General features: G+C 52.3%; 1 protein-coding gene across 2 annotated transcripts in view; it reads left to right on the top strand.

Annotated features, from left to right (window-relative positions):
* Positions 1 to 9,023: 9,023 nt before the first annotated feature.
* ece1 (endothelin converting enzyme 1) overlaps positions 9,024 to 26,171 on the top strand; it is a 560,453-nt gene continuing 543,305 nt past the window's right edge. For both annotated transcript variants that reach the window (XM_072478544.1, XM_072478542.1), the window contains exon 1: positions 9,024 to 9,234. In XM_072478544.1, coding sequence (XP_072334645.1) covers positions 9,202 to 9,234 — 33 coding nt within the window. In that variant the 5' untranslated portion in view covers positions 9,024 to 9,201. The remainder of the gene's footprint in view (positions 9,235 to 26,171) is intronic.

The following is a 26,171-nucleotide window of genomic DNA, read 5'->3' as shown; positions in this document are numbered from 1 at the left end:
ATTCTCAATATTTGTATATGTCATTGCCTCTGCTTCTTCCCCAGGTCACCAAATCAAATCTAAATCCATTGCCAGCTCTCTGCCCCATCCATCCTCTCTCCCCAATCTCGCCCTGTCTCTCCTCCATAGTTTTTACTCATCTCATGCCCTCTTCAAGATCATTCAACTGTGAGCCCCCGCTTGGCTCCCATTGCCACAAAACTTTCAACAGCTCAGCTTCCCTTCCTGTCCCCCACGCGCAGGAGAATCGCCGCCATTTGTGCTGGCGCGTTTGGCGCGGTGCTGGTCGCGGGCCGCTGTCCGTGGCCGGGCTGCCGATTCTCCGGCCTTGATGGGCCAAGCGGCTGCGCGGAAACGGCAGAGTCACGCCAGCGTCGTCCACACCTGCTCGCAGCCGGCAGAAACTCTGCACGCAGGGTCGGGCGGCGGCCTGTAGGGGGGGGGGGGCTCCTTCACCGGGGAGAGCTTCCGATGGGGTCTGGCCCGCGATCGGGGCCCACCGATCGACGGGCCGGCCTCTCCAGCCCCATCCCTATTTTGTTACGCGACCGGCCCCTGATCCCCCTCGCCATCTTGCGTCGGGGCTGGCACGTTGAGGTCGTCCCGCAGTGACAGCGTTCACGACGGCACGGACACTCTGCCTCCATTTCAGAGAATCCCGCCCATAGAGTTTACAGTGCAGAAGGAGGCCATTCAGCCTATCGAGTCTGCACCAGTGCTTGGAAAGAGCGCCCTACCCAAACTCACACCTCCACACCATTCCCACACCTCCACCCTATCCCCGTAACCCCACCTAATCTTTTTTGGACCCCAGTGCAATTTATCATGGCCAATCCACCTAACCTGCACATCTTTGGACTGAAGGAGGAAACCGGAGCACCCGGAGGAAACCCATGCACACACGGGGAGGATGTACAGACTCCGCACAGACAGTGATTCAAGCCGGGAATCGAACCTGGGACCCTGGAGCTGTGATCCAGTTGATGGGAATAACTCCCTATGGAGACTAGGATTTGACATGGGGGGCTGGATTCTCCAATCCCCGACGCCGAAATCGCGTTCGCCAACAGGGCAACAGGGCGGAGAATCCCTGATGACGACAGAATCGGGGGTGGTGCCACTTTCGTGATGCCCCGCCCCTGAAAAGCGGCATCATCTATGGCCTCAGGCCATTGCCTGAGGCCCGCCCTGCGATGCTCCGTCCCCAACCAGCCGAGTTCCCGACGGTGTGGGTTACATGTAATCTTACCCGTCGGGAACTCAGCATGGCGGTTGCGGACTCAGTCCGGCGCTGCCACAGCCGGAGGAGGGCCGATCCGCGGGCAGCGGGGTGCTTTATTCAGGGCTGGGGGCATTGTGGGGGGCACGGTCCGGGGCTCGCGAGCCGGCCGAAAGGGCAGACTATTTTTGCAGTCCAGGTCCGCGGGCTGCTCAGCCATGAACCACAGCGCAGCCGCTGCCATGAGCGGCCACGCACCCGGCAGTGCTCCGGGCTGTATCAGCAGCTGGATTCCAGCTGGATTCTCCTTCTGTGCTGCAAAATGCTTTGACTGTAGATACAGTGTGAGAATGTCATCCAGTCGATTCATTGAGATTTTCATTTCATTCATTGCTTAATTAGACTAGAAGCATCCAAGACTAATCAACCACAGCTATTAAATATTTCGGAGGTTTTTGACTTTTTTTATTTTGCTCAGGTCTCAATATATTGATGGCTGAGTGAAGAATATCTTCCTTACATTTATTATTCACTAGTTTTCATTCATCTTCCCTTATTCCACCAGAGCGCAGCATGAAGCAGTTTGTCAGACTCATTTCAACAAAGACACTTTGCAATCTGCAGTACCTCCATTACACCTCCTGTTTGTCAACACATTTCAAGAATGAAAATCCCTGGTTTCTCCTCTCCGTCCACATTTCTGAGTGATAATTCAATGAATGACCTGCTCCTGCTGCGTTGTTTCAATATTCTCTGATGGTGGGAAGTGGTCTCAGCCCCCTCTCCTGCATTGAATCTCCCCTTTGCCTTTCAGTGACCAATAGCACGGTTACAGGTGAATAGCACTGTGGCTTCACAGCGCCAGAGTCCCAGGTTCGATTCCCCGCTGGGTCACTGTCTGTGCGGAGTCTGCGCGCGTTCTCCCCGTGTCTGCGTGGGTTTCCTCCGGGTGCTCCGGTTTCCTCCCACAGTCCAAAGATGTGCAGGTTAGGTGGATTGGCCATGATAAATTGCCCTTAGTGACCAAAAAGGTTAGAAGGGGTTATTGGGTTACGGGGATAGGGTGGAAGTGAGGGCTTAAGTGGGTCGGTGCAGACTTGATCGGCCGAATGGCCTCCTTCTGTACTGTATGTTCCATGATAATACTGGACACAACACTCACGGTGCAGTTTGACCAGAGCATTATAGCTGTTCAATGTGGCACCTTTGGATCAATGCATTCGTGATCACTGTAGCTCTGCAGCTCCCGTTTTCAGTGTTCGTCCAATTCACTTCTAAATCTTACTGTTTCCACCACCCTTTCAAACAGAGCATTTCAGATCACCAGAACACTGCATAATCAATGTTTCCTCATGCTCTGCCCTTGTTTTCAATTCCTGGATCTTCACTCAACTCCCCTCCCCCTCCCCCTCCAGCCCCCGATAGTTATAATATTAATAATCTTTATTAGTGTCACAAGTAGGTTTACATTAACAATGCAATGAAATTACTGTGAAATCCCCTAGTCGCCACACTCCGGCGCCTGTTCGGGTACACAGGGAGAATTCAGAATGTCCAATTCACCTAACAAGCACGTCTTTCGGGACTTGTGGGAGGAAGCCAGAGCACCCGGAGGAAACCCACACAGACACGGGGAGAACGTGCAGACTCCGCACAGACAGTCACCCAAGCCGGGAATTGATCATGGGTCCCTGGCGCTGTGAAGCAACAGTGCTAACCACTGTGCTACTGTGCCACCCATATTTATGGGCATGTTTTTTGTCCATCTCCTTCTTCCATTGTGCAATGCTTTACACATTTGGTAAGACAGGATTTCCAAAGGCTAAAAGATCAGAGTCTGTCTAGTTTGCTTTCTACCATCCCAACATTCACATAAGACATAGGAGCAGAATTAGGCCACTCGGCCCATCGGGTCTGCTCCGCCATTCCATCATGGCTGATATTTTTCTCATCCCCATTCTCCTGCCTTCTCCCCATAACCCCTGATCCCCTTATTAATCAAGAACCTGTCTATCTCTGTCTTAAAGACACTCAGTGATTTGGACTCAACGGCCTTCTGCGGCAATGAGTTCCACAGATTCACCACCCTCAGGGTGAAGAAATTCCTCCGCATCCCTGTTTTAAAGGATCCTCCCTTAAGTCTGAGGCTGTGTCCTCGGGTTTTAATTTTTCTTTTTTTTTGCATATTTTTATTGGCATTTTCAATTATACCCAGTAGCACCTAACGTTCAATATTTACAGCACGTGCGGTTCTTATATACATATAATCAATCTTGGTGTTTCCTCCCGCCCCTTCCCCCCACTCCCTGGCCCCTCCTTGGTATCCCCCTCTTCCGTTCAGGGTGTTCTGTCCCCTAGCTCCTACCCCCCCCCCCCTTTCCTTTATGTTTTCTATTTCTGTCCTTGTGGGTTTGAGGGGGAGCTTCCGACACTCACCCCCCCCCCCCATGCTTCTCCCTATAGTCCCCCCCTGTCCAGTAGCTGTCCGTAGATTTTCCCGCAGTTTCCCCCTTCCTTACTGTCCGTGTTTATCAGGTCTTCTAGTAATGTGGTTCCCAGGGCCCTCGGTATCCTACTGTCTCCATATGGAGAAAGTGCTTTACCTGGAGTTGTCTAAGTTTCTGTCCTGTCACTAGTTCCAGGTCCTCCGTCAGTTCGTTCAGTGTCACTAGTCTGTCCCCCATGTAAAAGTCCCTGACTGTTAGCGTCTCCCCCGTCCTGTCCCCATTTTGTTTTAGATAAATTTAGAGTAACCAATTATTTTTTTCCCAATTAAGGGGCAATTTAGTATGGCCAATCCACCTACCCTGCACATCTTTTTGGGTTGTGAGGGTGAAACCCACGCAGACACAGGGAGAATGTGCAAACTCCACTCGGACAGTGACCCAGGGCCGGGATTCGAACCCGGGTCCTCAGCACCGTAGTCCCAGTGCTGACCACTGCGTCACCGTGCTGCCCTTTGTCTCCATTTTTTGAAAGTGGTGTCTAGTATGGCTGGTGGGAGCTTGTGGTTTCCACAGACGGGGGTTTTGGATGACATCTCAGCCAGACCGAAATGTTGCCTCATCTGCTTCCATGTCTTTAATGTGGCTACCACCACTGGGCAGGATGTGTGTTTCGTCAGGGGGGTATGGGAGCGCTGCCGCGTCAAGGGCCCGGAGGATCGTTCCCTCACAGGACGACTCCTCTGCCACACCCGCTCGGTGGTGGGTTCGCGTATCCATCCCCTCACTCTCTCTGCCGTCGCTGCCCAGCGGTAGTATTGTAGATTTGGTAGTGCCAGGCCGCGCATGTCTTTTCTCCTCAGCAGTGTTGATTTGGAGATTCTTGGGTTCTTACCACCCCCACCCCCCCCCACCCCACCCCCGGCCACGTTTTATCTATGTTGTGGAAGAAGGCCTTGGGGATGAAGATCGGTATTGATCTGAACAGGAAGAGGAACCACGGCAGTACATTTGTTTTGATCGTCTGCACCCTCAATCTCTCCCTCAGTTCAACCAAAACTAAAGAGCTGGTCATTGACTTCAGGAAGCAAAGTACTGTACACACCCCTGTCAGCATCAACGGGGCCGAGGTGGAGATGGTTAGCAGCTTCAAATTCCTTGGGGCACACATCTCCAAAAATCTGTCCTGGTCCACCCACGTCGACACTACCACCAAGAAAGCACAACAGCGTCTATACTTCCTCAGGAAACTAAGGAAATTCGGCATGTCCACATTGACTCTTACCAACTTTTACAGATGCACCATAGAAAGCATCCTCTCGGGCTGCATCACAGCCGGGTATGGCAACTGCTCGGCCCAGGACCGCAAGAAACTTCAGAGAGTCGTGAACACCGTCCAGTCCATCACACGAACCTGCCTCCCATCCATTGACTCCATCTACACCTCCCGCTGCCTGGGGAAAGCGGGCAGTACAATCAAAGATCCCTTACTCACTCCTCCAACTTCTTCCATCGGGCAGGAGGTACAGAAGTCTGAGAACACGCACGAACAGACTCAAAAACAGCTTCTTCCCCACTGTCACCAGACTCCTAAATGACCCTCTTATGGACTGACCTCATTAACACTACACCCCTGTATGCTTCATCCGATGCCAGTGCTTATGTAGTTACATTGTATATGTTGTGTTGCCCTATTATGTAATTTCTTTTATTCCCTTTTCTTCCCATGTACTTAATGATCTGTTGAGCTGCTCGCAGAAAAATACTTTTCACTGTACCTCGGTACACGTGACAATAAACAAATCCAATCCACTCCAATCCCTGCCAGGGAGAGCAGGAGCGTTTCCCAGCTCTGTAGGTTCTTTTTAACTTCCTCCGCCACTTGTGGATATGTGTCCAGTCCCGGGCTATTTCGATTCCAGGTAGAGGAATTTCTTTTGCGCTAATTTGAATGGGAGTCCCTCCAGCTCTGCCCCTACTGCGTTTGGGTTCACCAGGAGTGCCTCACTCTTGCCCAGGTTGAGTTTCTAACCCGAGAAGGTTCCGAACTCTTTCAGGCACTGCATAATTGCTCTCAGGCCTTCCTGCGGTTCCGAAACACAGAGGAGCTGGTCATCCGCATAGAGTGAGACTCTGTGCTCTCTGCCTCCCTCTTGGATGCCATTCCAATTTTTCGTGTCTCGCAGAGCGATTGTCAGGAGTTCAATTGCGAGGGAAAACAGGAGCGGGGACAGTGTGCATCCCTGCCGTGTGCCTCTGTGCAGCTGGAAGTATTCCGAGCCGGTGGTGTTGGTTCGAACGCTCGCCTAGGGGGCGTTGTACAGGATTTTCACCCAGGAAGTGAAACCTGCCCCTAGGCCAAACCGCTCCAGTACCTCGAGGAGATACTTCCATTCGACTCTGTCGAAGGCCTATTCTGCGTCCAGCGAGATAATCACCTCAGGTGTTCTCTCCCCGGGAGGGGTCATTATTACAGTCATCAGCTGCCTAATGTTCGCAGAAAGATGCCAACCCTTGACAAAGCCCGTCTGGTCCTCTGCGACCACCTCTGGTACGCAGTTCTCCAGTCTCTTGGCCAAGACATTCACGGGTATCTTTGTGTCCACATTTTGCAGCGAAACAAGCCGCATTCCGTCGGGTCTTTGTCTTTTTTGGGTATCAGCGATATTGAGGCCTGTGTTGCCATAGGAGGCAGGATGCCCCTCGCCAGCGAGTCTGTGAACATGCCGCTTAAATGTGGGGCCAGGGCCAGCGCGTATTTTTTATACCCATCGGGTCCCGCCGCCTTCCCCGCCTGCATGGAGCTGATGCTCTCCATGATTTCTCCCAGATCTATTGGTGCTTCCACTTCCCCCTGCCAGGCCTCCCCCACAACTGGCATGTCCAGTCAGTCGAGGAACTGTTTCATCCCCGCATCCCCGTCGGGGGGCTCGGAGGTGTACAGTCCTCGGTAAAAAGATGTGCAGGTTAGGACAGCACGGTAGCACACGTGGCTAGCACTGTGGCTTCACAGCACCAGGGTCCCAGGTTCGATTCCCTGCTGGGTCACTGTCTGTGCGGAGTCGGCACGTTCTCCCTGCATGGGTTTCCTCCGGGTGCTCTGGTTTCCTCCCACAGTCCAAAGACGTGCAGGTTAGGTGGATTGGCCATGCTAAAATTGCCCTTAGTGTCCAAAAAGATTAGGAGGGTTTATTGGGTTATGGGGATAGGGTGGAAGTGTGGTTTTAAGTGGGTCGATGCATGCTCGATGGGCTGAATGGCCTCCTTCTGCACTGTATGTTCTATGTTAGGTGGATTGGCCATGTTAAATTGCCCTTAGTGTCAAAAAAAGGTTAGATAGGGTTACTGGCTTATGAGGATAGGGTGGAGGTGTGGGCTTAGGTAGGATTCTCTTTCCAAGGACTGGTGCAGACTCGATGGGCTGAATGGCCTCCTTTTGCACTGTAAATTCTATGATTTTATGATTCTATGTAAAGGTCCCGAATGCCCGGCTGTCTGTTTCTGCTGTCTTTTACCTACACTATTTCCCTCGTGGCTGCCTGCTTTCTCAGCTGCTGAGCCAGTAGGCGGTCAGCCTTTTCTCCATGCTCATAGAAGGTCCCCCATACCTGGCGAAGTTGATGTACTGCTTTCCTAGTGGATAGCAGGTTAAAGCCCATTTACAATTTTTTTCCTCTCCGCCAGAAGCTCAACGGTCGGGGCCTCGCAGTGCTTTCTGTCGATCTCCAGAATGGAATCAATCAACTGTTTCCTGGCCGCCCTCTCTGCCCTGTCTCTATGCGCCTTATAGGCTATAATTTCCCCTGATCATGGCCTTTAGTGCCTCCCAGGCACCCTCTAGTTGTTAGTCACGTAATCGTCTATGCCCTGTGATGTTTCCTGGCAGAAGGCCTTGTCAGCCAGGAGGACCGTGTCCAACCTCCATGTGGGGCGTTGGGCTCAGCCTGACTCCAATCTCACATCCATGTAGTGTGGAGCATGGTCGGAGATGACTATCACGGAGTATTCCGCTCCTACTATTCCTGGAAGCACCAATTTCCCCACTGCAAAGAAGTCGACCAGTGAGAAGAATGAGAATTCCCTCTCATCAGGCTGCGGGAACCTCCATGGGTCCACAGCACCTATCTGTTCCATGAATGTTCCCAGTTCCCTAGCCATGCCTGTCTTTTTCCCTGTTCTGGGGTTTGATCGGTCGTTCAGCATGCCCTGCACGCAATTAAAGCCGCCCTCCATTACCGCGTCAATGTCGGGTTTTTAGACTTTTAATTCCAGATTTTTAAAAATTGAATTCAAATTCCACCATCTGCCCTGGGGTTCGAACCCATGTCCCCAGAGTATTACCCTGGGTCTCTGTAATTACTAATTACAATACCACCACGCCACTGCCTCCCCTCCTCTAATCTGTAAATCTGACCACTTTAATGTGAGATTCCTTATCCGATTTGTGAAATTGAAACCTTGGTCCTTTAGCAGACACAGACAGTTTGGAGAATAGGCACAGATTTCAAGTAAGTTTGCCCTTCAGGTAAATCGCAGGTAAATGAAACAGGAGGTGGGTGTTGCTGGCAAGGCTGACTTGTGAGTCACAGGGGGTCAAATGTAGGTCGGACAGGTAAAGGACGGCAGATTTCCTTCCTCCCATTCGTGAACTAAAAGGGCTTCAATTCCAGATTTTATTAATTTTTATTTATTAAATTCCACCAGCTGCATTGGTGGAATTTGAACCCAGAGCATTAAACCTGAGCCTCTGCATTACTAGCCCAGTGACTTGGCCAAGCCATCACCATCACTCCCACAACTCCAGCATCTCTTTAGCTCACTTGTCTAAACGGGGGGCAGGGGGTTAACTGAAAGCCTGGTTCCACATTGACAGACGCAGGGAGGAGGCTGTATCAATAGTAAACATTTGTACGGTGAGTGATGCGTCAGTTTCTCTCACCCAGACTTAAATTCCTCTCCAGCCTGAAAGGGGAACATGCAAAAGGAATTGCGTGTGACCAGGAGGGCTATTGCACACTGCAATGTGTTCAAGCATGGATTGATTCGTGAGCTAGCTGCGATTTTTTTTCTCCCCTCTGAAGCTGCTTTTTAAGGAATGTCCTTTCCCTCTCTCTCTCCAGCCTCCGTTACTTTATCCAGTTAGAAATTGCACACCCCTCCTGGAAGTGAGGAGGGAGGTGCCAGTGTGTGAGGAGCCAGCTGCTTGGGGTGCTGGGGGCTACCGCCTTGCTCCAGCAGATGTCACTGAAGGCTGTATTTTTTTGCCATTCCTCCTTCAAGTTGACAGGGCTGAAAGAGAAGAAGCGTGGGGGGGGGATATAATCTAGGCTGCAATCCGGATCCTAGCAACAGATAGAAATTGGCGATGGATTAATAAACCCGCTTTCCAGCAGCCTGGAGAGTTGTATCGAGGCGGGCAAAGCTTGGGACCAGTGCTCCCAAAGCATGACTTTGGTTACTGCATCTCTGTGTGGTCTATAGATGAGCGACCGAACTGGCAGTCCACACAACCACTGTGACTGAGGGGACACCTCCACCATGAATGTGGCTTTGCATGAACTGGGAGCAACGGTAAGACCCTTAAATTGCTTTCAGATGACTGTGGGAGCGTCCGTTTGAGATAGCGCCGCACTTACAAAGAATATTCATGCAAAAGTACATTTTGGATTTGGCTTTTCAGAGCAGCAGGGAGGAGAGTGAGATAGAGAGAGCGACGGATAGAGAGAGGGGGAGTTAGAAAGAGAGAGATGGAGAGAGAAATCGAGAGAAGGGTGGAGAGAGATAGAGAGTGATAGAGATAGAGGGGGGGGGTAGAAAAAGAGATAGAGAGAGATAGAGAGTTGGAGAGATAAATGGAGAGAGGGATAGAGAGAGAGGGTTGGAGAGAAAGATAGGAAGAGAAATTGAGAGAGGGATAGAGAGAGATAGAGATAAAAATTGGAGAGGGATAGAGAGGGAGAGAGGGATAGAGAGAGATGGAGAGAGAAATCGGGAGAGATGGAGAGAGATGAAGAGAGAAATAGAGAGTGATAGTGATAGAAATATAGAGGGATAGAGAGAAAGAGGGATGGAGAGAGATATAAAGAGAGAAATAGAGAGGGATAGAGAGGGAGAGAGGGAACTATAGAGAGGGAGCGATAGAGAGAGGAATAGATAGAGGAATTGAGAGAGAGAGTGATGGATAACGGTAGAGGGAGCAATGGAGAGAGATAGAGAGAGAATGATGGATAGAGATAGAGAGAGATGGAGAGGTAGAGCAAGATAGAGAGGGAGATAGAGAGAGAGAAAGATTGCGGAGAAGCAAAGATGGAGATGGAGAGGCAATTGTCACAGTGCAGCGAATAACAAGGCTGATTCAGTCAGGGACAACACTTGCATTAAAAGTAACGGGTCGGGGGTTTCACCCAATCCCTTCAAAATATGAACAAAATGACATTTAAAATGATCCATGCATCCAATGTTCAGCAAACCCTGCTAGATGAAAGAAAAGGTAGCAATTTTGGGGATGAAGGAGGAGAGAGCAGGTGGGGAGAAAGTTTGCAGGAGGTGGGACGTTCCCAGAGCAGAGAGAAGGGAGCAACATGGGGAGGAAAGACTGGGGGAAAAGAATCGCAGAATTGTTAGGGTGGAGGCCATTCAGCCCATTGCATGTCTGCCCCGACTCCCCAAACAAACAGCATGACTTAGTGCCATACCCCTGCCATTCTTCTTTTTTTTATACATATACATCAAACACAGCCAAAACCAAAAAGCGAACAAGCAGGAAATCTCATAACAAATAAATAACCAACGCCCCCACGTCTCACCCTCCCTGCCATGCCCCCACCCTCTCTGCCCCCCCCCCCCCCCCCCCCCCCCGCGGTTGTGCTGGCTCTGAGTCCCTCCATTCCAACAGAATCCGTCTCCGGGCTACCAGAGAGGCAAAGGGCAAAATGTCAGCCTCTCTCGCCACCTGGACTCCCGGGTCTTCCGACACTCCAAAAATCGCCACTTCTGGACTCGGGACCACCTTCACGCTCAGCACCTCAGACATCACGTCAACAAACCCCCTCCAAAATCCTCAGACCCAAAACATGTGGACATGGTTCACGATCCCCCCCCCCCCCCCGCCCCGCGCACCGTCCCCACCTATCCTCCACCCCCTCAAAAAACCTGCTCATTCTGGCCACCGTCACATGCGGCCTGTGGACTACTTTAAATTGAATGAGGCCAAGCCTAGCACACTGTGGTAGTATGTATTGGGGGTCATGTGGGACTGAAAGCCCTAATGTCATTGGCTGACAGATCCCGGGTCCTGGTTGGCCGTTGACCTCAAGCTCCGCCCTGAAGGCGAAGTATAAGAAGCCGGTGTCTTCCTCCGCAGGCAGTTTACTATCGAGCTGCTGGGGAACAGACACGCTTAATAAAGCCTCATCGACTTCACTATATTCGTCTCATGGAGTCTTTGTGCGCTACAATTTATTAAGCGTGCCTAAAAAGGACTATGGAGCTCAGGATCATTCCAGAATGCCTGAGGATCAGCCCCCACGCAGTGAATGCGGCAGCAGCCTTCAAACACTGGCAGACTTGCTTCGAGGCCTACATCAGGACGACCACCGGCCGAGTCTCAGACGAACAAAAACTGCAGGTCCTGCACTCGAGGGTGAGCACGGAGATTTTCTCCCTCATCGAAGACGCAGAGGATTTCCAGACGGCGTTCGCAGCACTGAAAAGTCTCTATGTCCGCCCAGTTAACCAAATCTACGCTCGCTACCAGCTCGCGACGAGACGGCAAGCTCCCGGAGAATCGATGGACGAGTTCTACGCCGCGCTGCTGATTTTGGGACGAGCCTGCAGCTGCCCGTCGGTGAACGCAAACGAACACACGGACATGTTAATGCGCGACGCTTTTGTGGCAGGTATGCAATCCTCCCAAATCCACCAAAGACTTCTAGAAAAAGAGTCGCTAAGACTCTCAGAGGCACGGGCCCTAGCAGCCTCCCTAGACGTGGCCGCGCGTAATACCCGCGCCTACGGCCCCGACTGCGCGGCAGGCCATTGGGCCCCGTACGTACCCGTCGCGGCAAACCCCCTACCCCCCCTCCCGGACGCCCCACAGGCTTGCGCAGTCCAAACGCCGAGTCGCACCGGGGGCGCCCGCTGTTATTTCTGCGGCCAGGCGAAACACCCCCGACAGCGCTATCCGGCCCGCGCAGCCATCTGCAAAAGCTGCGGGAAAAAGGGCCATTATGCGGTGGTGTGCCGATCCCGCGAGGTCGCCGCTGTCCCGGGGCCACAGGGAGCCCTACAAGCAGTCTATGCACCCCAACCCCCCCAGCACGCCATGTGCGACCCGCAGGCGCAGCCGCTCTGGGTCCCGACCACCGCGGTCCCAGGAGAACTGGGAGCCCTGCACGCCGCCTACACTCCCCAACCCCCCTTCCCGCAGCCCACGTATGACCCGCCGCCGGCGCTACCGCTTTGGGTCCCGGCCAACACTCCCCACGGAGAGGAGGGTTTTTTTCGCGTCCCTAACGCCACCCTAACCCCCGTCCCGCGCCCCACGCCTGACCCGCCGGCGCCGCCGGCTTGGGCCCCGACCACCGCTGTCCCCGGCAAGGGAACACTGCACGGTCCCAGCGCTCGCGGCCCCACGCCTGACCCGCCGGCGCCACCTACTTGGACCCCGACCACCGCTGTCCCCGGCAGGGGAGCTCTGCACGGTCCCAGCGCTCGCGGCCCCACGCCTGACCCGCCGGCGCCACCGACTTGGGCCCCGACCACCGCTGTCCCCGGTGAGGGAGCTCCGCACGGTCCTAGCGCTCGCGGTCCTAGTGCTCGCGGTGAGGGAGCTCCGCGCGGTCCTAGCGCTCGCGGTCCTAGCGCTCCCCAGACCCCCCAGCACACCATGTGCGACCCGCAGACGCCGCCATTTTGGGTCCCGGCCACCACGAGGGGAGGAAGGGCGCCGCCATCTTGGACCACCCCAGACCTGTACGACGCATGGGGGCGGCCATTTTGTCCACCCCCGCCACCATCTTGTGACCCCCCAGCCACGTGCGATGTATGGGGGCGGCCATTTTGTCCTTCCCCGACGCCATCTTGGACGGCAACAACGGACCCCACCCCACTACTACAACCACGGCTCGCTTCGGTTACGCTCGATCAGGCTCGACCCCGGACACTCCAGACGACGACGACAACGGTCCTAATTAACGGCCACGAGACGCCATGCCTAGTCGACTCCGGGAGCACGGAAAGCTTTATACACCCCGACACGGTAAGACGCTGTTCCTTGACCACCTATCCGCGCACAAAAGCGCCTAGCTGCAGGATCCCACTCCGTACAGATCCAGGGATTCTGCATAGTTACCCTAACGGTGCAGGGGAGGGAGTTCAAAAACTACAAACTTAACGTCCTTCCCCAACTCTGTGCCCCCACCTTGCTGGGATTAGATTTCCAATGTAATCTACAGAGCCTTACGTTTAAATTCGGCGGCCCCATACCCCCACTCACTATCTGCGGCCTCGCTACCCTCAAGGTGCAACCCCCGTCCTTGTTTGCGAACCTCACCCCGGATTGCAAACCCGTCGCCACTAGGAGCAGACGGTACAGCGCCCAGGACCGGACCTTCATTCGCTCCGAAGTCCAGCGGCTACTAAAGGAGGGCATAATCCAGGCCAGCAATAGTCCCTGGAGAGCGCAGGTGGTAGTAGTGAAGACAGGGGAGAAACAAAGGATGGTCATTGACTATAGCCAGACCATCAACAGGTACACACAACTAGACGCGTACCCTCTCCCCCGCATATCCGACATGGTCAATCGGATTGCCCAGTCTAAAGTCTTCTCCACCGTGGACCTCAAGTCCGCCTACCATCAGCTCCCCATCCGCCCAAGTGACCGCAAGTACACAGCCTTCGAGGCAGACGGGCGATTATACCATTTCCTACGGGTCCCTTTTGGCGTCACAAACGGGGTCTCGGTCTTCCAACGGGAGATGGACCGGATGGTTGATCAACATGGGTTACGGGCCACGTTCCCGTATCTCGACAATGTAACCATCTGCGGCCACGATCAGCAGGACCACGACGCCAACCTCAAAATTCCTCCAGACCGCCAAAGCCTTGAACCTCACGTACAACGAGGACAAGTGCATTTTTAGCACCGACCGGCTAGCCATTCTGGGCTACATAGTACGCAATGGGATAATAGGCCCCGACCCCGAACGTATGCGCGCACTCATGGAATTTCCCCTCCCGCACTGCCCAAAAGCCCTGAAACGCTGCCTGGGGTTCTTTTCGTACTACGCCCAGTGGGTCCCCCAGTACGCAGGCAAGGCACGCCCCCTAATACAGACCACGACCTTCCCTCTGTCGACAGAGGCTTGCCAGGCCTTCAGCCGCATCAAAGCGGACATCGCAAAGGCCACGATGCGCGCCATCGACGAGTCCCTCCCCTTCCAGGTCGAGAGCGACGCCTCCGACGTAGCTCTAGCGGCCACCCTTAACCAAGCGGGCAGACCCGTGGCCTTTTTCTCCCAAACCCTCCACGCCTCAGAAATCCGCCACTCCTCAGTGGAAAAGGAAGCCCAAGCCATAGTGGAAGCTGTGCGACATTGGAGGCATTACCTGGCCAGCAGGAGATTCACTCTCCTCACTGACCAACGGTCGGTAGCTTTCATGTTCGATAGTGCACAGCGGGGCAAAATTAAAAATGACAAGATCTTAAGGTGGAGGATCGAACTCTCCACCTTCAACTATGAGATCTTGTACCGGCCCGGTAAGCTGAACGAGCCGTCCGATGCCCTATCCCGCGGCACATGTGCCAACGCACAAATTGACCGCCTCCAAACCCTCCACGAGGACCTCTGCCACCCGGGGGTCACTCAGTTTTACCACTTCATCAAGTCCCGCAATCTCCCATACTCTTTAGAAGAGGTCCGTACAGTCACAAGGGACTGCGACATCTGCGCGGAATGCAAGCCGCATTTTTTCAGGCCAGATGGAGCGCACCTGATTAAGGCTTCCCGCCCCTTTGAACGCCTCAGTCTCGATTTCAAAGGGCCCCTCCCCTCCACCGACCGCAACGCATATTTTCTTAATGTAGTGGACGAATACTCCCGCTTCCCTTTTGCCATTCCCTGCTCCGACATGACCGCGGCCACAGTCATTAAAGCCCTGAACAGCATCTTCACACTGTTCGGCTACCCCGCATACGTCCACAGCGACAGGGGATCCTCTTTCATGAGTGACGAGCTGCGCCAGTTCCTGCTCAGCAAGGGCATAGCCTCAAGCAGGACGACCAGCTACAACCCCCGGGGGAACGGGCAAGTAGAAAGGGAGAACGGCACGGTCTGGAAGGCCGTCCTACTGGCCCTACGGTCCAGGGATCTCCCAGTTTCACGGTGGCAGGAGGTCCTCCCGGACGCTCTCCATTCCATCCGGTCGTTATTATGTGCAAGCACTAATCAAACGCCGCACGAGCGTCTCGTTGTCTTCCCTAGGAGGTCCTCCTCTGGAACGTCGCTGCCGACCTGGCTGGCGGCCCCAGGACCCATCCTGCTCCGAAAGCATGTGCGGGCACATAAGGCGGACCCGTTGGTCGAAAGGGTTCACCTCCTCCACGCAAACCCCCAGTACGCCTACGTGGAGTACCCCGACGGCCGACAGGACACGGTCTCCCTGCGGGATCTGGCGCCCGCCGGCACCACGCACACCCCCCCGACACCATCAACCCAACCGCCCCCCTTCCTGCCACCGCCGCACCCCGCGACCGCCCCCTTCCCAGGAGGATCAGTCCCCCTCCCCTTTGCACCGACAGCTGAAACCGTACGGCTCCTGGAGGCGACAACACTGGTACAAGCACCACCACCACCGCCGGGGCCGAGGCGATCGACACGGACGACCGGACCGCCCGACCGACTCGTGGCGTCGATGTAAAACAAAGATGGACTGTTCAAAGAACATTTTGTTTTTTCCTATACCCTCTGTAAATAATTGCAACAGGACGGAACTGTCCAATACTGTACTACCATGTGAATGTTCTATCCTCCCAGGACCAGCCCTGTAAACCCTTACCACCATACGAAGCATCACCCCGCCGGGTTCATTTTTGACAAGGGGTGAATGTGGTAGTATGTATTGGGGGTCATGTGGGACTGGAAGCCCTAATGTCATTGGCTGACAGATCCCGGGTCCTGGTTGGCCGTTGACCTCAAGCTCCGCCCTGAAGGCGAAGTATAAGAAGCCGGTGTCTTCCCCCGCAGGCAGTTTACTATCGAGCTGCTGGGGAACAGACACGCTTAATAAAGCCTCATCGACTTCACTATATTCGTCTCATGGAGTCTTTGTGCGCTACACACACAATGAGGATGCATTCACCCCCTTCAGAGCCTCCTCCCATAACCCAGCCTCCAACACCCTCCCCACCTCTTCCTTCCACTTCAGCTTAACTTCTCCTATCAGGGCGCCCTCCCAGCCCATTAATTCTTTATAAATCTCCGACACCCTGCCCTCACCAACCCCTGTTTTCGATACCACCTTGTCCTACAACCCTGGGGGCGGCAGGCTGGGAAAGGGCGACACCTGTTTCCTCACATAGTTTTGCACCTGTAAGCATCGGAACCCGTTCCCGCTGGGCAGCTCATACTCCTCCACCAGTCCCTCCAAGCTCAGGAAGCTGCCCCCCACAGATAGGTTCCCAAACCGCTCAATCTCCGCCCGCCGTCATCCCTGGAACCCCCCATCCCCCCGGAACAAACCTGTGATTTCCACACATCGGTGCCCAAACAGATGCCCCGTCCAGCCTCGGGTGCTGCTGCCACTGTCCCCACACTCTCATGCCCACTGCCACCACCGGGTGTGTGGACTACATGGCCGGCGAGAACGGCAGAGGTGCCATCAGCCGTGCTCCCAAGCTAGTGCCAAGCTAATGCCCTTACATGAGGCTGCCTCCATCCGCTCCCATACTGACCCCTCCCCACTACCCACTTCCTTACCATGGCTATATTTGCCGCCCAGTAATAATTCATTAGGTTTGGCAAGGCCAACCTGCCCTCAACCACCCCCACCACCCCGCTCCAGCAGCAATTCCCCTGCCTTTCCCCGTACCCCTGCACATTGTTACTATTCAATCACTCTATGCCATCTTGAATGCCTCGATTGGGAAACTCCCTCCACCACACTGCCACACAAGTACGGTAGCACAAGTGGCTAACACTGTGGCTTCACAGCGCCAGGGTCCCAGGTTCGATTCCCTGCTGGGACACTGTCTGCACGGAGTCTGCACGTTCTCCCCGTGTCTGCGTGGGTTTCCTCCGGGTGCTCCGCTTTCCTCCCACAGTCCAAAGACATGCAGGTTAGGTGGATTGGCCATGCTAAATTGTCCATAGTGTCCAAAAAGGTTAGGAGGGATTTTGGGGTTACAGGAATGGGGTGGAAGTGAGGCTTTAAGTGGGTCGGTGCATACTCAATGGGCCGAACGGCCTCCTTCTGCACTGTATGTTCTATGTTCAAAGTGCGTTCCAGACCCCAAAGAGAAATAGATGATTATTATTCCACTCTTGAGAAATTATAATCCATAGAATCCCTACAGTACAGGAGGAGGCCATTCAGCTCATCGAGTCTGCACTGACCCTCCGAAAGAGCACTACACCCACACCCCGCTCTATACCCATAACCCCGAGCACTGATCATGGCCAATCCAGCTAAGCCGCACACCTTTGGACACTAAGGGGCAATTTAGCATAGCCAATCCGCCTAACCTGCACATATTTGAAATGTGGGGGGAAACCGGAAGCACCCGGAGGAAACCCACACAGCCACAGGTGGGTTTCCCAAGATCGGAATTGAACCCAGCTCTCTGGCGCTGTGAGGCAGCAGTGCTAACCACTGTGCCGCCTGTGGGAGGAATGAATGGCAGTGCAGGATCCAAGCGCAAGTTAACACTCCTCACACGTTTACGCAGTGCATTAGGAGACTCATTCTCTGTGGAAAACCTGGTTGTGAGTCGAATTCCGCAAGAAAATGATCAATGGGTAAACACACAGTCGCAGAGCTTCAGCAGTGGGAGCAATTGGAAACAATTTGTTCCTTTTCTTCTCCTCAGTTCAGTCTGCAATGCTTCGCAAAGAAAATTTAAAAAGCAGAATGAAGTGTTTCAGATTCCAGCTGATGCCAGTGCAGTGGGAGTTTAAATATACCCAGTACTCTATCAGTGTGAACATGTGCTATATTTTTCAGTGTGGTTTCTGTACAAATGTCATGCTCGGCGGATGAAGTTGTTTAGCTGTTAACTTTTAAATTGTGCTCGCCACGTGTGGCATCAATTGTCGGCTTTCCTTTCATAAATTACAATGTCTATATTTAGCTCAAATAAAATCTTGGGGGAAAGTCAGCAGATTACATGTGCCAACTTTCCAGGATTGGCCTGGAGCCTCCAGCAATTGAAGATCAATCCCAGGAGACTGCTGTGTGTGACCCTGGAGCAAAATCATCGGGACGTGAAAAAAAGCTGGTTTTATTTTTAAATTTCCTTCGAACATCTCTTTACCAGGTAGAGCAATATTGAAAGTTGTGATGTGGCGAAGGCCTGTTTGGCCTGTTTGGCTGACAATCAAGCATCGTCCAATTGGGCAATGAGTCTCTTTGCTTTCCAATTGGCCAAATAATGGTCGGAGCTTGGGGGCAAATCATGCAATGAAATCTCCCGGAACACTCTTAATCACAGTCGGCAACGCTAAAGTGGCAATATTGACTTGAATCGTGATCTTCATAGCCCAGCTCAGGAAAGAGAAATATTAGCCAGAAGTAGTCTGGTTTATTTTGGGAAACATTTACATCAAGGCCTGGGGTTTGACGATGATGCCCGCAGGACCCAGATTACCCACTGGCCTTGCAGGCTTTCCCAGAGATTGGGTTGTTCACACAGGGGTGGCTGTTGGTTCAATTTGACTTAAGCTGGCCAACATAGAGCCCTTTGCCCTACCATCCCTCCATTTCGCCAGAATCTTCTCCCAGAGGAGCTGAACAGAAGGAGACTTTCTTCTGCAGATCAGAGCCTGGTGTCAAGTAGGCCTCAAAAGCTGCCCTCAAACACCTCATGCCAGCTGTCTGTATAGAGGGGAAGCAGGTCGCCGACTTGTGGCTTCAGCTGAGTTTGGGGTGAAGGACAAAGCGATTGGCATGGGGTCGAGGCCAGTTGTCAATAGTGGGTCCACAGAGGAGCTGAGACCACAGTGTGGGTGAGTGGAACTGAGAATGATATGGTGGTGGGACAGAGAGAGGAACAGAGTTGCTTTCCACTTCAGCGCATGTGTGAGAATTTTGTGACATAATTGCAGAATGGGGCAGCTCAGTTTTCCCAAGTAGGAATCCAAGTGTATAATTAATTTCATACTCCTGACAGACGGAAAGGTGAAAGTGAACCGTTACAAAGAGGAATAACTTTATATTTTACAGTTTGTCTGGAGTTCTGGCAGTACTGTATCCTGACACCAAGATAGATTGAAGAATAGAGTGAATAAATGAATGATTTGCAAACGTGACACCGCTGTTTAAAAAAGGAGGTAGGCAGAAAGCGGGTAATTATAGGCCAGTGAGCTTAACTTCGGTAGTAGGGAAGATGCTGGAATCTATCATCAAGGAAGAAATAGCGAGGCATCTGGATGGAAATTGTCCCATTGGACAGATGCAGCATGGGTTCATAAAGGGCAGGTCGTGCCTAACTAATTTAGTGGAATTTTTTGAGGACATTAACAGTGCATTAGATAACGGGGAGCCAATTGGTGTGGTATATCTGGATTTCCAGAAAGCCTTTGACAAGGTGCCACACAAAAGGTTGCTGCATAAGATAAAGATGCATGGCATTAAGGGGAAAGTAGTAGCATGGATAGAGGATTGGTTAATTAATAGAAAGCAAAGAGTGGGGATTAATGGGTGTTTCTCTGGTTGGCAATCAGTAGCTAGTGGTGTCCCTCAGGGATCAGTGTTGGGCCCACAACTGTTCACAATTTACATAGATGATATGGAGTTGGGGACCAAGGGCAATGTGTAAAGTTTGCAGACGACACTAAGATAAGTGGTAAAGCAAAAAGTGCAGAGGATACTGGAAGTCTGCAGAGGGATTTGGATAGGCTAAGTGAATGGGCTAGGGTCTGGCAGATGGAATACAATGTTGACAAATGTGAGGTTATCCATTTTGGTAGGAATAACAGCAAAAGGGATTATTATTTAAATGATAAAATATTAAAACATGCTGCTGTGTAGAAAGACCTGGGTGTGCTAGTGCATGAGTCGCAAAAAGTTGGTTTTCAGGTGCAACAGGTGATTCAGAAGGCAAATGGAATTTTGTCCTTCATTGCTAGAGGGATGGAGTTTAAGACTAGGGAGGTTCTGCTGCAATTGTATAAGGTGTTAGTGAGGCCACACCTGGAGTATTGTGTTCAGTTTTGGTCTCCTTACTTGAGAAAGGACGTACTGGCACTGGAGGGTGTGCAGAGGAGGTTAATCCTACAGCTGAAGGGGTTGGATTACGAGGAGAGGTTGAGTAGACTGGGACTGTACTCGTTGGAATTTAGAAGGATGAGGGGGGATCTTATAGAAACATATAAGATTATGAAGGGAATAGATAGGATAGATGTGGGCAGGTTGTTCCCACTGGTGGGTGAAAGCAGAACTAGGGGGCATAGCCTCAAAATAAGGGGAAGTAGATTGAGGACTGAGTTTAGGAGGAACTTCTTCACCCAAAGGGTTGTGAATCTATGGAATTCCTTGCCATTAAATGTTTTTAAGATAAAGATAGATAGTTTTTTGAAGAATAAAGGGATTAAGGGTTATGGTGTTCGGGCCGGAAAGTGGAGCTGAGTCCACAAAAGATCAGCCATGATCTCATTGAATGGTGGAGCAGGCTCGAGGGGCCAGATGGCCTACTCCTGCTCCTAGTTCTTATGTTCTTATCTCTGTCCTTTAATAGCCTCAACAGTTAGCAGTCAACATCAAAAAAGTGAAAGATCCTTATTTTAAAACTAGTGGTACAATATGATTGTTTTCCTTTGTGTCTATGACACTGTTTATTGACTTTTTGGGGCAAAGGCTCCCCAGCAATTTGTTGATACCTGACAGGTGGTCCCTTGTCAATGCCTGATAGGTGGTCCCTTGTCAATGCCTGATAGGAGGTCCCTTGTCAATGCCTGATAGGAGGTCCCTTGTCAATGCCTGATAGGAGGTCCCTTGTCAATGCCTGACAGGAGTACTGTCCCTGGTCGATGTCTGACATAAGAATAGGAGCAGGATTAGGCCATTCGGCCCGTCGGGTCTGCTCCGCTATTCTATCATGGCTGATATGTTCCTCACCTGCTACCTACAATGTAACAGACCAAGAGCTGGATTGCGAAATCAGTCAGAGCATCTCCTCCGTAAAACACATGGCCTAGGAGCGGGAGTAGGCAATTTAGCCTCCTGAGCCTAACACCCTCAATGTGATCATGGCTGATCCCATCCTGGCCTCAACTCCACTGTCCTGCCCGTTCTCCATAACCCTTTAACCCATTACCAATTAACAATCTGTCTAACTCCTCCTTAGATTTACTCACTGTCCCTGTATCCACCACACTCTGGGGTAGCACATTCCACAGATTCACAACCCTTTGGGAGAAGTAGTTTTTCCTCAAATCTGTTTTAAATTTACTACCTCTTATTCCAAGATTATGACCTCTCGTTTTAGACTGTCCCACAAGAGGAAGCATCAGCTCCATGTCTACTTTTTCCATACCGTTCAGCATCTTGTACACCTCAATGAGATCTCCCCTCATTCTTCTAAACTCTAGAGAGTATAGGCCTAAACTGTTCAATCTCTCCTCATGCGACAAACCCCTTGGGCTTGATTCTCCGAGCCTCCGCGCCAAAATCACGATCGGCGCAGGGGCGGCGAACGGGTGTTTACGCCGAAATCCGGCCCGACGCCACTCCCACAATTCTCCGGTCACCGGAGAATCGCTCGGGGGTCTCTCACGCGAACTACGCGGAGCGGTTAGGGGGCCATTGACTGAGGCTCCTTCTCCCCCGCGATTCTCCGAGGAAAACTGGCCGAGATCCCGACGGCATGGTCCTAACCACCTATCGGCAGTAGGGAACGGCCGGTGGCAGTTGTGGACCCAGTCCGCGGCCGCCCTGGTGGGGAGCGGGATCGATCACCCGGGGGGGGGGGGGTCTCATGGATAGCCAGGTGGGCGATTGGGCATTTCTGGTGCCGCTCCACAGTCCGAGGCCGCCATGTCCCACGGGGCGGCCGCTGCAGGTCGCCGCCGTGCACATGCACGGACTCCCGACCAGAAGTGCGGGGACCCGTATCCACAGCCAGAGCTGCAAGAAGCACTCCGGGGCCCTGCAGGTAGGAGAATCACTCAGGGCTTTCTTAAGGAAGGTCCAGAGTGAAACGTCAGTGTTTTTATGCTGGCGTGGGGACATAGCCCCATTATTGGCGAACCCCACCACTTATCTCTGGATTCAATCTAGCGAACCTCCTCTGAACTGCCTCCAATGCCACTACATCTTTCCTCAAATAAGGGGACCAGAACTGTGCACAATACTCCAGGTGCGGTCTCACCAATGACTTTTATAGTTGCAACAACACTTCCTTACCTTTATACTCAATTCCTTTGGTTATAAATGTCAACATTCCATTTGCTTTCCAGGAGGTCCCTTGTCGATGCCTGACAGGGGGTCCCTTGTCGATGCCTGACAGGGGGTCCCTTGTCGATGCCTGACAGGGGTCCCTTGTCGATGCCTGACAGGGGGCCCCTTGTCAATGCATGACAGGGGGTCCCTTGTCGGTGCCTGACAGGGTGTCCCTTGTCGGTGCCTGACAGGAGATCCCTGGAGATTTTTACCCCACTCAGTATTCATGGAACTAAATTCAGAAGATCACAGTAATTTGCTGTTTCACAGGTAAATTGATTCGAGGAAGTTGTGCATTTAGTTGGTTCCTAGTATCAAGAAAACTATTTAGACCCCCATATAGAATACTGTACTCAGCTCTGAGCAATACACCTCAAGAAGGATATAGTAGTTTTAGAGAAGAGTGCAGTGCTGATTCACCAGAATGAAGCTGGTGTTTGAGGTGTTAAATTATGAGAGCACGTTGCACATTCCTTCAAGTATAGAAGATTAAAGGGTGCTCTAATTGAAATATTTAGTATGATTGGATGATTGGACAGGGTCATAGAATCCCTACAGTGCAGAAGGAGGCCATTCGGCCCATCAAATCTGCACCGACCCTCTGAAAGAGCGTCCTACCTCGGCCCACTCCCCCACCCCATCCCGTGACCCCACCCAATCTTTGGACACTAAGGGGAAATTTAGCCTGGCCAATCCAGCTAACTGTCGGAGGAAACCGGAGCACTCGGAGGAAACCCACGTAGACATGAGGAGAACGTGCAAACTCCACCACACAGACAGTTACCCAAGACCGGAATTGAACCCAGGTCCCTGGCGCTGTGAGGCAGCAGTGATAGCCACTGTGTCGCCCTTATTCAACAGAGAGGAAGCATTTCCACTGGTGAAAGAAATCCAGAACTAAACACAGCCAGACCATTCAGGGATGATGGCACAAAGCACTTCTTCAAGCAAAGCCTAACGGAAATAGGAATTCTTTCCCCAAAATGCCATTGAGGCTGGGAGCCAGTTGAAAATATCGAAACTGCGAAGGTTAGATTTCTAAAAGGGACAGCGTGTTGAGAACCACGCTGGGTAGATGGAGCCTAGAGGCAGACCACAAATAGAACATGGAACATACAGTGCAGAAGGAGGCCATTCGGCCCATTGAGTATCCACCGACCCACTTAAGCCCTCACTTCCACCCTATCCCTGTAACCCAATAACCCCTCCTAACCTTTTTTGTCACTGAGGGCAATTTAGCGTGGCCAATCCACCTAACCTGCATGTCTTTGGACTGTGGGGGGAAACCGGAGCACCCGGAGGAAACCCACACAGACAGGGGGAGAACGTGCAGACTCCGCACAGACAGTGACCCAGCAGGGAATCGAACCTGGACCCTGGCGTTGTGAAGCCATAGTGCTATCCACATGTGCTACCGTGCTGCCATGATCTAATTGACTTGATGGAACAGGCTTGCCAGGCTGAATGGCCTCCTCCTCCTCTTCGAAGTTCCCCAGAAGATGCATCCAAACTGGGTTTATACCTAATTCCGGAATTTCCCAGATCCAAACAAAAAAAACATTGCCCCATGTAAGAATAATGGATTGGAATTGAAGATTGCTTACAACTAATTTGGCTGAAATACCTAACAGGACACAAGTTGATGTGCAATAATTAAATTATCCCACACTCTCCAGATGGTCACAAATGAGATTATATTCTACTGAACCATCATAACTAGAATCCCGACTTGGTTTCGGAACTAATGGGCAGCTGATCAGCTTTGTTCCGTTTAACACAGAATAGCTTCTTTCAGAATCAGGAAAGGACAACCATGGCTAAACTCCTCGTAGTTTTAACAGCAGTGATATTCCATTTTCCAGGTAGAGTTTAAATGACCAGATTAACAGAGATACTGTGAAAAAATGTTACTAACTTCCTCTGTGATGTATCAACGGTATCGCCAGGAGTAGGGCATGTGTAATCTTTATAAAGTCTTCAAGAGTTCTGAAGAGGTGATATAAACGTAGGTTTATTTGTGAAGCTACAACATGGCCTGCAGCACATAGGTCCCAGTCGGGACTACCGATCATGCCGGTCCCAACCCGGGCCGGCTTTTAGGCATTTGTTTCATAAGCCCCAGCCTCTAGGCCTCTGTCCTTCAGGGGGAAGCAAGTGTTCCACGAGCTCCACGGGGATATCCATCGGGTCATTCCTGGTCAGAGGGCGGCACGCGGCACAGTGGTTAGCACTGCAGCCGATGGCGCTGAGGACCCGGGTTCGAATCCCGGCCCTGGGTCTCTGTCCGTGTGGAGTTTGCACATTCTCCCTGTGTCTGTGTGGGTTTCACCCCCACAATCCAAAGATGTGCAGGTTAGGTGGATTGGCCACGCTAAATTGCCACTTAATTGGCGAAAAAAATAATTGGGTACTCTAAATTTATTTTCAAAAAATCTTTCCTGGACGTCTTTCTCAAATACTTTCTCCAATGCTTCCTTAAGCTGACCCCAACAATAGTTAAATATTTCTCTGATCTGCATTTGAGGGGAAACCAATATTCCAAATTCTGGGCCCCTTTTCTCCTTCAAGCATCTCTCGCCTCAGGCTATTCCGTCCATTTATACGTTGCCAAGCTGAAAGCATTTCCTCAGGCAATCGCTCCCACCATTATTGACTTTACGACTGAAACTGTACAAACACACTTTAGCACTTAGCTTGTTTTTGGAAGTTGATTTCAAAACTCCAAACATCTGCTGTTGATGGTCAACTGAGTATACAAAGGACTTCCGGTTGCGGCGATGCGGAGCTAAGCCGCACATTTCGGCGGCTCCCGCTAGAACGGACTTTTGGGCTCTCCAGAGGAGCCCCAACGGAAATATTTCGATCGATTCCCGTGTGGGAAGGTGAGAGCAAGGTCCCCCTTCTGTCGTGTATGGAGGGGACCAGAAGTGGAGCGGGGGAAAAAGTGGCTTTGGAGCAGCGGCAGAAACGAGGGGGAATAAACAAGATGGCGGAGGGCGGAGATCGAGCAGCATGGGGGCCGGATCAGCGGGAGTTTCTCAGGCGCTGCGTGGAGGAGCTTAAAAAGGAGGTGCTGGCGCCAATGCTGACGGCGATCAAGGGGCTGAAGGAGACCCAGAAGGCCCTGGAGGTAGAGCTCCGAGAGGTGAGGGACAAAACCACCGAGAACGAGGACGAGATCGTGGGCCTGGCGGTGAAGATGGAGGCACACGAGGTGCTGCACAAGAGGTGGGCCGAAAGATTAGAGGACCTGGAGAACAGGTCGAGGAGGAAGAATCTCCGGATTCTGGGTCTCCCTGAAGGGGTGGAGGGGGCCGATGCCGGGGCGTATGTGAGCACGATGCTCCATTCGCTGATGGGTGGGGAGGCCTCTCCGAGCCCCCTGGAGCTAAAAGGGGCTCACCAGGTCCTGGCAAGGAGACCCAAGGCCGGCGAGCCGCCGAGGGCGATAGAGGTTCCGTCGTTTCGCGGACAGAGAGTGTGTCCTGAGATGGGCCAAGAAAGAGCGGAGCAGTAGATGGGAGAATGCGGTGATCTGAGTCTACCAGGACTGGAGCGGGAGGGGGCAAAGAGGAAAGCTGGTTTCAATTGGGCCAAGGCGGTGCTGCATAGGACGAGGGTGAGATTCGGAATGCTGCAGCCAGCGCGACTGTGGTCACATTTCAGGACCGACACCACTATTTTGAAACGCCAGAAGAGGCTTGGACCTTTATCCAAACGGAAAAACTGGACTCAAACTGAGGGTATGTGGCTGTGGGGGAGATGTTGAATGTATACAGGGTTGTAAATATGGGTAAAGAATGTTTCACGGGTGGGACGATGGATGGGGCTGGGGGAAGAGATTTGATGGGGAG

Source organism: Scyliorhinus torazame, chromosome 16, assembly GCF_047496885.1.
Source record: "Scyliorhinus torazame isolate Kashiwa2021f chromosome 16, sScyTor2.1, whole genome shotgun sequence".
Classification (NCBI taxonomy): Eukaryota; Metazoa; Chordata; class Chondrichthyes; order Carcharhiniformes; family Scyliorhinidae; genus Scyliorhinus; species Scyliorhinus torazame.
The sequence above is the reverse complement of the archived record's forward strand: the minus strand, read 5'-3'. Positions and strand labels throughout refer to the sequence as shown.